This window comes from Malaclemys terrapin, chromosome 10, assembly GCF_027887155.1.
Source record: "Malaclemys terrapin pileata isolate rMalTer1 chromosome 10, rMalTer1.hap1, whole genome shotgun sequence".
In the NCBI taxonomy this organism is placed as follows: domain Eukaryota; kingdom Metazoa; phylum Chordata; order Testudines; family Emydidae; genus Malaclemys; species Malaclemys terrapin.
Genome location: NC_071514.1, coordinates 40,361,052 through 40,372,747, shown reverse-complemented (window position 1 = coordinate 40,372,747; position 11,696 = coordinate 40,361,052). Strand labels below are relative to the sequence as shown.

Here is an 11,696-nt window from a genome sequence, read left to right as displayed (position 1 = left end):
GGATTGGGAAGGAGAAGAAGCTGAAGATGACAAAGATGAATGGAAATAGGTAAGGCTGCAGAGGAGACTGGAATATAGTCCCACTGAATGCCTGCTAGAATCATTCTCTCCTCAGCTGTGTGACCTCAGGGAAGAAAAACCACTGCAAGCTCAGCCAGCAGGAGCAAAGAAAAGCAGCTGAAGCAGAGAACTTGAGGCGTGATGACATCATCTGCTCCTGGCAGCTTTTTCCAATTTTACTCCGGACATTTCCTTCCCTCTGCTGATCGGCCGTTTGCTCCAGCTCCCTCTCAGCCTCTCCACTTCAGCCTCCCTCCCTACTTCTCTCCCCTTCAGTGTCTCCTCTCCCTCTCACATCTCTCTCGGCAGCTAATCCCCTCCCAATAAAACCCCACGTGGCAAAACTATAAACCAAAGCAAAAGAAACCAACAAAATAACTAGCACTATCATGCCATTTGTGTACCATCACACTGTTCATTCTGCTTGTATATTACATCTTTTCCACCAAACCTTTTGTCTGCCCTATCTATTTAGATCTTAACCTCTTCAGGACAGGGACTGTCTCTTATTCTGCACTGGTACTGTCCCTAGTACACTGGAGATCTGATCTGAGTTGCAGTCCCTAGGCACTACCGTAATGCAAATAAAAAACAACTGCAACTACAGCTCAGCACAAATCTACCCCAGTTTTTAAGACTGTAATGGATTAAAAAAATCTAATGAAATTGGTTGAATAATGTATACAACAAATATAACTAACCCAGCTCTAATTAGGGGAAAGAAGCAGCCCTTTCTACTACTGCAGGGATATTAAAAGCATTTTAATAGGAAAAAATAGTCCTTATAAAAATGGAAGTGATGGGAGAAGAAAATAATGAAAAAATTCAAGCTATGTTATCTGTGGGGAAATAATTTAGAATACAAATATTTAATGGAAGGGAGAAACCTGTGTGTGACAACAAAGTAAATTGGACCTGAGACTGCAGTGCAATATGGTTGTGCAAAATAAAATTAAAAATTCCTGGACTGTGTCTGTTATAGACTAGAAGGTGTAGATATTAAGGAAATGGTATTATTAAGAGTATATATAGATATAACTAAGATTAATGAGATAAAATACAGGTTTCAGAGTAGCAGCCATGTTAGACTGTATCCGCAAAAACAACAGGAGTACTGGTGGCACCTTAGAGACTAACAAATTTATTAGAGCATAAGCTTTTCGTGGACTACAGCCCACTTCTCTATATGCATCCGAAGAAGTGGGCTGTAGTCCACGAAAGCATATGCTCTAATAAATTTGTTAGCCTCTAAGGTGCCATAAAATACAGGGAATCTTTAGGCAGAGATCTTAGATTCAGGAGGGGGAGTGCTCCACAATCAGATTCCTGGACTGTGTTTGTGAGTGTGCGCAAAAGAGGTGTACAGGTATTGAGGGGGTTTTGGTGTCTTCTGTTGGCATCTTAATTGATCATTAATGCCAGAAAACATTGAGTTTGTACATTTTAAATACAGAAACATCAGGAAGTGAAAAAGTTATGGCTCATATATCATTCTTAATTCACCCATAGGGCACATACATTTAATATTTTGGATTATTGATTAGACTGTTAAATGTTACTTTACTATACAGCGTATTCCATGTGGGAAGAGTCATTACCACTATAAATCCATTAATATTTGCTTCCAGAGTTTGAGGTTTTAAAGATCAGCCATTTTTAAGGTGTGACCCATCCCACCTACCAAAAAACAAAAAGGAAAAACGAATGTGAATAACTGTTTATAAGGTGAGAAAAGGTATTTTACTTATCCACTAACTTGATTGCTCCTTAAAAATAATTTTAAAATGTCTGAACAGATTTTCACAAACTTTCCAGAAAAATTCTACTTTTGGCAAAGCCCCAGTATGGAAAGTTACAGCAGTAAAACAGAATTCTGCTTTTTTTCATTAAAATTATGAAAGAGTGAAAATGGGGTTATAAATTTTGCCTCCCTAATTCTGAGTTTTGATTCATACACAATACTTCTGGCTGTTCTCTGACCTACACTGTTAACTAAGACAATACTCCTGTAAATAACCCTGGCTGCATATACTAGTTTCTAGGATACAATTCTATATAAACCCTCTAAGTATATATCAGGGGTCACCAAACTTAATAACCTTCCGAGGTTGTTCGAGACCCACAAGACACGCACAACCTGCCCCAGAGGGCAGTGCCTGCTGGGGCGCCTGTCTTGTGCCCTGATGCCCCCTGCAGGGCTAAAGCCCCTAGTACCACCACCCTGCTGCAGGATATAAACCCCAATCTCCCCCCGCAATCTGGTAGGTGGAGAATGGGGCAGGAGGGATTAGAGGGCTCCACCAGCCACTATTTATAAACAAGTCAAATACATTTATTTTTCAGTACAACCATGTTAATTACTTTTGTTGAATCACACTCTGGAGCTTTTGCTTTGGACATCTGGGACAGGTCCGGGTTTTTGATGCCGTGCATGAGGCTGATGTGATTCTCCAGCATGGAAGGCTGAGCAAATGTTTGATTTTCATCTGTGCAGAACCTTAAAAGCATAAAAGAAGAAAGTTACTAGTGAAGTGAAAAGCACATATCTGCTGATTTAATTTCAGGCAGCCTGTTGGTAATGCAGAATTGTGAGCCAGTAAGAAATGTCACTGGGTACAGATAGGTGTTTTTAGTCTCTGAATTCTGACTAATTAGATCATCTCAGAAGATGCAGGAGTGCTCCCTACACTACATAGCATTTTATTATTTATTAGCATCTCTGACAAATACTTCATCTACTTAAAATTAAGTTTGCTACAGTAAGTAATAAAGCAAGATTCCCAAGTATGAAAGGTACAGAAATTACAAATAACGAGTATCAGAGGGGTAGCCGTGTTAGTCTGTATCTACAAAAACAACAAGGAGCCCTGTGGCACGATAATCCATTCTTTTATATTCCAGTAGCAAACTAGAGGCCCCAACTGAGATCAGGACCCCACTGTGCTAGGTCCTGTACAAACAGTCCCTGCCTCAAAGCATTTACAATCGATAATGATCAGCCGCTATGATGAACTGGAGGAACCATTTGTGCGCAGGGTGTATTATGATGTGAAAATAGAACCAGTCTCCCCGTTCCAGTGCTGGGATAATGGTGGAGAGGATAACCATCTTGAAGCGTTGCAGTTTGACAAACTTGTTTAGGTTTCACAGGTCAAGGATTGGTCTCCACCCACCAGATTTCTTTTGGATCAGAAAATAATGGGAGTAAAACCCCTTCTGTCTCTGCTGGGATGGGACTGACTCTATGGCTCCCAGTTGCAGACGGTGGTTTATTTCTTCTTGTAGAATGTGTATGTGAGAAGGGTTCCTGAAGTGGGACAGGAAGAGAGCATGGATGGGTGACATAGATAGGAATGGGATGGAGTATCCTTCCTTGATGATCTTTAGAACCCACTTGTCCGAGATAATTAGCTGCCATGATGGAAAGAAAGGGTCTAGACGGTCGCCAAACTGGTGGGATGTTGCAGATAGTTTTTGTGACTGGAACAGGGGGAGGGGGTTCTCAGGGCCTTAACCACACCTTCAAAATTGTTTGGCCAAAGATGTGTGAGAGGTAGCCCCTTGACGAGTCGTATGTCTGCGCTTGGTAGGGGGTTTCTGTCGATGTCTTTTGGTGTTGTACTGTTGATCGGGAGCGTACTGTGGTGGTCAGGACTGCAGGGGAGCTTGGTATTTCCCCAGTTGACTCTTCAGCGCTAGTGTGTAAATGCCAAGAGAGTGGAGAGTTGCTAGAGAGTCCTTAAAGGAGTGTAGAGATTCATTCGTATGCACCGCAAATAATTTTGGGCTCTCAAAGGGTAGGCTCTCGACAGTGGTTTGTACCTTCTTAGGGAGGCTGGAGAGGTGCAGCCAGGATGCCCGCCTCAGGACTACGGCAGTTGCGATGGAATGGGCAGCAGTATCCATGAAGTCCAAGAAAGCTTGTAAAGCTCTATGGGCCAAAAGGTATCCTTTGGATACGAGTGCCTGGAGTTGCTCCTTTTTGTCATCAGGAAAGTCTTGGCAGAGTTTCTGTATTTTGGAATAATTGAGATAATTGTATTTGGCCATGAGAGCCTCGTAGTTGGATATTCGGAATTGGAGCATAGCAGATGAATAAGCCTTGCAGCCAAATAGGATCAATCGCTTCCAACCCCTGTCATAAGGGGTGGATCGAGGTTGGCATTGACAAGTAAGGAATTTGGAATGGGGTTAGAAAAAACTTCCATGTCCTTTGTGGGAACATAATATTTTTTGTCTGCCTGCTTGCAGGTCAGTGGGATGGATGCTGGGGTCTGCCATAGCATCCTGGCAGGGTCGAGAAGGGCCTCATTGACTGGGAGGGCTATTTTGGAGGATGAGGATGTCTGCAGGATGTTGAGCAGTTTATACTGTTCTTTCACTTCCTCCAAAGGAATCTGGAGGAAGTCTGCTATCCGGCAAAAGAACTCCTGAATGTGTTTAAAGTCGTCGGCTGTGTAGGGGGTGGAGCTAAGATAGCCTCATCAGGGGAAGAGGAGGAGAAATGGAGTGGCAGTGAAACTTCTTCCTCCGTTTTTTCCGTCCTCGTCCACTATAGGGAGAAGCTCAGTCTCTGGTGGTCGAGAGACCGATGGAGATGACGAATGTGTAGGCCTTTGGCTTTCCTCTATGGGAGGCTTCCCAAACTGTGCTCTGTGCATAGCCCATGGATCCCAATATGGCCAATGTGAAGGGAGTGGCATATGGGGTTGAATCCATGGCAGTCCGTACCAGGGCCCTAGTCCGGTTGTGGGGATGTGTAGAGGACTCCTTTTCTGTCTGTCCCGAGTATAAGGATGGGACGGAGTACTCTTCCTTCTTTTCCTTGTGGAGGAAGGGGGGGGGGTGCCGTCCTCGGAGGAGAAAAAGAGCAATCCTGTGATTCCGGAGAAGTGGACAGAAGTGGAGGGAGATTGTGTTTGAATAGCGGTGATACAAGCAGGTCCTTTGGGTATCTGAACTCCTGGGGAGGAGCATCATTGGCATCGGCAGATGTATTGGTGCCGAGGCAGAGGTGCATTCTCTTGAGCACCTGTAGTGGGGCAGCTGCCCCACTCCTGGAGAACAGGGTTAAAAGCAACCATAAGACTATAGGAAACTTGTCAAACTCAAGGTATCTTAATTCTATGTCTTAGTACAAGCTAGGGATGTACCTTCACAGACCAGTACCTGGAATCTAGTGTCCAAAACAAAAATAAAGAAAGGTACAGAACAAGTTAAGGAAATGGGATAAAATGATGGGCTGGATTTTAGTGATGGGTAAAGAGTTTTGTAACTTGTAAAATCATCCTATAAATACTCCTAGCTGAAATGTGTAACTTTGGGAGCATTCCATCTGTGTAAGATGAGGGTAACAGCGCTGCACAAGGCAGCTTCCCAGAGACTGGTAGCACATTGAACCTTTTCCCTGTACTATATTATTGAGTTTTAGCCATAAACCTGGACACAATGATCTCTCCATCAGGAGAAGGGTTCCAGTTATGGTGTCAGTTTTGAAACGTGCATACTTTCCCCACTGGACCGAGTCCCTGGTCACAACTATAATCCTCTGAACAGCCATCAGATGGCAATCACTGTCATTCACTGCCAAACTACTTAGCTACATTCAAAGTGATGAAGTAGAGATGAAGAAGTGATTAAGCAGCTGCCCCACTCCTGGAGAACAGGGTTAAAAGCAGCCAGGCTAGGCTGATTGGGGAAGCAGCCACAGGTGTGGCCAGCTCAATTAGGGCCCAGCTGGCTCTGCTAAGAGGGCTAGGGGCCAGGAGCTGAAGTAGTCTCTTTCTAGTTGTGGAGAGAGAAGGACCTGGCTGCCGGGAAGAAAAGGGTACCTGGAGCAGAGCAGGGCTGGGGAGCTCCAACCTGGCAACTCCCCAGGCTGAGGCCTTGGTAAAGGCCTATGCAGGTACTGGGGCTGGGAGGTGCAGCCCAGAGACAGGCAGAGGCAGCTGGTCCGATCCCCTTGCCAATGATGAGTGGCCTTTTACAGACTGCAGTTTGCCCCAGTGAGCGGGGGCTAGATGACAACAGGCAGTAACCACTGAGGCAAGGTGGATTTAGAGGGCTGGAGGTTCCCCTGGGAGGGGTGTCCCAGAGCGGGGGTACTGCTGGGGCAGAACCACCCTGAGGTAAGGGGCACCAGGATATGGGAGGGACATGGGGACCCTAAGGCAGTTGAGACACTGGCCTGCAGAGGGCGCTCTGGGTTGGACAAGAGCTAATTCCCAGGATGACCAGCAGGAGACACCGCACTGGAGAGTCTCGCTTCGCTACAGCACCAGAAGATGGACTCGAGAACTTACTCTGTGCTGGCAGTTTTGTCGGTGCTAGTAGAGCTGTCGGTTCCAGTGGTTTTGTTGGTGCCATGATGACCGAAGTTGACCTGGTTGGGGCAGTCGACACCATTCTTGAAGCTCTTGTGCCTCGGTCTCTGGCGCTGAGAGACAGTGCTGATGTCTGCCCGCTTAGGGTCTTTAGACCTTTGCTTAGCTCCGGTACCGCAGGTACTCGGACAATCCCTGGAGCTATGTCTGCTCTCTGAGGATATTGAGACAACTGACTTCGTGGGGATGGTATTCTGCTGGGCATGCCTCAGAGGATGAGGGACCCATTTGTTCCCATCAGCGTGGGGGAGAAAAGATTTTCTTTTAGAAGGACGTGGCGAATGAGGGTCAGTGGATGACCTCGCAGAGTGTGAGAACCATGCAGGGAAAGTGTCCAGACCAGGGTCTGATGCTGGACACAATGATCTCTCCATGAGGAGAAGGGTTCCAGTTTGTAACATGCGTACTTTCCCCACTGGACTGAGTCCCTAGTCACAACTATAATCCTTTGAACAGCCAATAGATGGCAATCACTGTCATTCACTGCCAAACTACTTAGCTACATTCAAAGTGATGAAGTAGAGATGAAAGACCCAGAATCCCATTTCCAATCTCCTGAAGCATCTCATCCCTAAAAAGATCCAATGGGTCCAATGATTCTTCAGTATTCTGAAGCAGTCACTTACATTTGCATAAAGTGGGTATAAGATGTACAGATTAACTGTTGTTTTGATAGCATTTTACACAGACTTCACATTGATTTTCCACAAGTGTACCTGACTACACAAGGTGCAAGGCCATGGCGTGTTAGCCAACACACACGTTAGGTTAGTCTATACTATATTATACGAATCCCTGGTTAGTTGTAAGAGCTGAACCGACTTTTATTTTCCCTGAGTTCTGTTCACTCAGGCTAAGCTACATCCCACAATACTCTGCAATAGTACAACTGACCATAAGACTATAGGAAACTTGTCAAACTCAAGGTATCTTAATTCTATGTCTTAGTACAAGCTAGGGATGTACCTTCACAGACCAGTACCTGGAATTTAGTGTCCAAAACAAAAATAAAGAAAGGTACAGAACAAGTTAAGGAAATGGGATAAAATGATAGGCTGGATTTTAGTGATGGGTAAAGAGTTTTGTAACTTGTAAAATCATCCTATAAATACTCCTAGCTGAAATGTGTAACTTTGGGAGCATTCCATATGTGTAAGATGAGGGTAACAGCGCTGCACAAGACAGCTTCCCAGAGACTGGTAGCACATTGAACCTTTTCCCTGTACTATATTATTGAGTTTTAGCCATAAACCTGACTGATACTGGCTATTTGGTCTCTTGAATATCAGGGTGGATAAAAATCAATGATTTAAAAAAAATAAATACATTTAAAAAAACAGGTTTCAGAGTAGCAGCCGTGTTAGTCTGTATCCGCAAAAAGAACAGGAGTACTTGTGGCACCTTAGAGACTAACAAATTTATTAGAGCATAAGCTTTCGTGGACTACAGCCCACTTCTTCGGATGCATACAGCGTGGAATAAATATTGAGGAGATATACCTACACACATACAGAGAGCATAAACAGGTGGGAGTTGTCTTACCAACTCTGAGAGGTCTGGCTCTGAAACCTACTGACCGCTACACTTACCTACATGCCTCCAGCTTCCATCCAGGACACACCACACGATCCATTGTCTACAGTCAAGCTCTAAGATATAACCGCATTTGCTCCAATCCCTCAGATAGAGACAAGCACCTACAAGATCTCTATCAAGCATTCTTAAAACTACAATACCCACCTGCTGAAGTGAAAAAACAGATTGACAGAGCCAGACGAGTACCCAGAAGTCGCCTCCTACAAGACAGGCCCAACAAAGAAAACAACAGAACACCACTAGCTGTCACCTTCAGCCCCCAACTAAAACCTCTGCAGCGCATCATCAGAGATCTACTACCTATCCTGAAAGATGATCCTTTACTCTCACAGATCTTGGGAGACAGAGTTGTCTTCGCTAACAGACAACCCCCCAACCTAAAGCAAATACTCACCAGCAACCACACATCACTGAACAAAACCACTAACCCAGGAACCTATCCTTGTAACAAAGCCCGATGCCAACTCTGTCCACATATCTATTCAAGTGACATCATCATAGGACCTAATCACATCAGCCATACCATCAGGGGCTCGTTCACCTGCACATCTACCAATGTGATATATGCCATCATGTGCCAGCAATGCCCCTCTGCCATGTACATTGGCCAAACCGGACAGTCTCTACGCAAAAGAATTAATGGACACAAATCTGACATCAGGAATCATAATACTCAAAAACCAGAGGGAGAACACTAACCTGTCTGGTCATTCAATGACAGACCTGCGGGTGGCTATATTACAACAGAAAAACTTCAAAAACAGACTCCAAGGAGAGACTGCTGAGCTGGAATTGATATGCAAACTAGACACAATCAACTCAGGATTGAATAGGACTGGGAATGGCTGAGCCATTACAAACATTGAATCTATCTGCCCTTGTAAGTATTCTCACACTTCTTATCAAACTGTCTGTACTGGGCTATCTTGATTATCACTTCAAAAGTTTTTTTTTTTCTTCTCTTAATTAATTGGCCTCTCAGAGTTGGTAAGACAACTCCCACCTGTTTGTTTATGCTCTCTGTATGTGTGTATGTATATCTCCTCAATATTTATTCCACGCTGTATGCATCCGAAGAAGTGGGCTGTAGTCCACGAAAGCTTATGCTCTAATAAATTCGTTAGTCTCTAAGGTGCCACAAGTACTCCTGTTCTATTTAAAAAAAACAGATTTTATTTAAATCAGATTTTTTTGATAAAGTGCTTTTTGAGGAAAAAACCTATTTAAACAGTTTTAATTAAGATTAATTATAGCTCAAAGATATCTCATCATGGAATAGGGATTATAAATTTTAATTCTATAGTGAGACAATATATTCATGTAATGTTTAAGAAAAGTTTTGTAAATGAGTTCCAATAGTTCATGGATTAGGGACCCAATCTTATGGTGTTCCAGGGGCTTCTGTATAGGTTATTTAGGTTAATCTTTCTATTGACCCAATGGGGCTCAGTCTAGAAGATACCATCAGAGATGCTTAGTTTTGCAGTTCTCAAACTGTGGATTTGTGTCTCCAGATATAATGTGCTTGTTAACAGCAAAAATGTTTTTAAATAAATAATATGGAGAGGTGAGAAATAACAGACCTCAACCCTATACACAGGGTCAATCCCTTACCTCTCTCTAAAAGTGCAAAGTTTCAAAAAGTTCAACGAATAGAAGATTGTTGGGGGTGGAATAGAGCTGGACAAGTAGAAGAAGTCTGGAGACAAATGTGAGAAGGGAGGGCCAGGGAGTAGAAACAAAAATGAAACTGTTTGAGCAGCATATTCCAGAAGTCTTGAGGTCTTTCTGAGCATAGCCTTCATTGATTTGAGATCTCCCATATCTTTCTCTCACTAGAAAGGAAAACCTATAATGGCAGCAGGCCGTAAAAGAGACCCAGTTTGGGAATATTTTAATGAAGTTCCTCTACCTGTGGGCAGGACAGGCATGTGCGCAAAATGCAAACAGCGAAACAAAGAAATGCAAGGCCTGGTTGCCCGAATGAAACAACATCATGAGAAGCGTTCCTTCTCAGGAGGAAGCTACGTTGAAGATGATGAAAGGAACATGTCTGAACATGCAGGTTCTTCAGGTTGGTAAACTTTTTTATTTCATACTTCTTTCTTAAGGACTGCTTGTCTTCAAGAATAGTCCAGAAAGAATTCTTATGTTTGAGCAAAAAATATAGTTGTTACTCCCTGGTACTATAATTTTAGATAAAGTTGTGATAAAAAAATAAATACTGAAATAGACAGATCTTCCTTTTACAATCTCACCTTTAAAGTAGTACTGAGTGTCAGTGAATGCAACGAGTAATACTAAATGAGCAGTATGGTAATAATAATTAAATAACTGCATTGACTTATTTTGTTTAGGAGAATCCATCCTCAACATACAGGATTCTGAAGACTATCCACCTTCAAGCTCACCATCATTTTCTATAGTTTCAGAGTTATCTGCCAATGATAGTGTTTCAGTCACATCATGTATGTCACGTAGCCACAGTATATCACCTGTAGCAAAAAGGAAAAAAAAAAATCTCCATCGTCCAGAAACAGTCATAGATAAGTTTGTGATAAGAACCAGCAGATTACAAAAAGAGGTAATTGATGAAAAAATTGCCCTTTTTTGTGCAACAAACTCTCCTTTCTGTATAATTGAGAACCCACACTTCATTAACATGGTTCAGTCATTAAGAGCAGGATACAGTCTTCCCACCAGAGCAGATGTCGCAGGCAAATTGCTGGATCAAGTGTATGAAAGAGAAATTGAGCAGTGTGCAAAAGGTCTAGAGGGTAAAATTGTTAACCTGAGTCTTGATGGGTGAAGCAATGTCCACAATGATCCTGTTGTATGTGCTTGTGTGACAACAGAAGAAGGGAATGTCTTCCTTACAGAAACAATTGATACATCAGGAAATGCACACACAGCACAATACTTACAAGTAGCAGCAGTGAAAGCTATAACAAACTATGAAAAAAAAATTCAAATGTCTAGTATGCAGCTTGGTCACAGACAATCCTGCAAATGTACCCAAGATGAGAAGAAATTTTTTAGAAGAGAGTCCCAAGCTAATAACATACGGTTGCAGTGTTCATTTAATGCACCTCCCAGCCAAAGACTTCAGTGTTCCAGAAATAAAGTGCTAACATTGTTGAAATTACAAAATACTTCTGTAACAACCACTTTGCAGCAGCTGCTCTGAAAAAAGTGGGAGGAACCAAGCTAACTCTTCCACAAGACATGCAATTGAACTCAGTAGTGGACTGTTTTGAGCACTATATCAAGAACTGGCCTAATCTGATGACAGTTTGTGAACAAAACTGTGAAAAAATAGATGGCACCATCACAGCCAAAGTTCTCAATATTGGGCTTAAGAGAAATGTTGAACACATGCCGAGTACCCTGAAGCCTATTTCTGTAGTCTTGAACAAAAGGCAGGGAAATAGCTGTTTTATTGCTGACGCTGTTGAAATTTGGAAGGAACTGAGCGAGATATTAAAAAGAGAAATATGCAATGACAGAGTTAAATTACAAGCATTAAAAAAAAAGAATGGGACAAGCACAGTCTCCAGCTCATTTTCTTGCAAATATTCTCAATACTCAGTACCAGGGTTAAACCTTAACTGCTGAAGAAGAGGAGTTGGCTATGACATGGACATCCGGCAATCATCC

At 42.9% G+C, this 11,696-nt stretch overlaps 1 protein-coding gene across 3 annotated transcripts in view; it reads right to left on the bottom strand.

Annotated features, from left to right (window-relative positions):
• ZNF592 (zinc finger protein 592) overlaps positions 1–11,696 on the bottom strand; it is an 84,995-nt gene that overhangs the window by 1,839 nt on the left and 71,460 nt on the right. Inside the window, exons 8-9 of one of the 3 annotated variants that reach the window (XR_008446551.1) lie at positions 2,422–2,557; positions 1,659–1,737 (exon numbers count right to left, since the gene is read on the bottom strand). Coding sequence is in view for 2 of the 3 variants with exons in the window: in XM_054043068.1 (XP_053899043.1) it covers positions 2,410–2,557 (148 nt within the window). In the remaining variant the exon portion in view is untranslated. Of the gene's footprint in view, positions 1–1,658; positions 1,738–2,409; positions 2,558–11,696 lie in introns of all 3 variants that reach the window. The other 2 variants (XM_054043068.1, XM_054043069.1) reach the window with 2 other exon arrangements.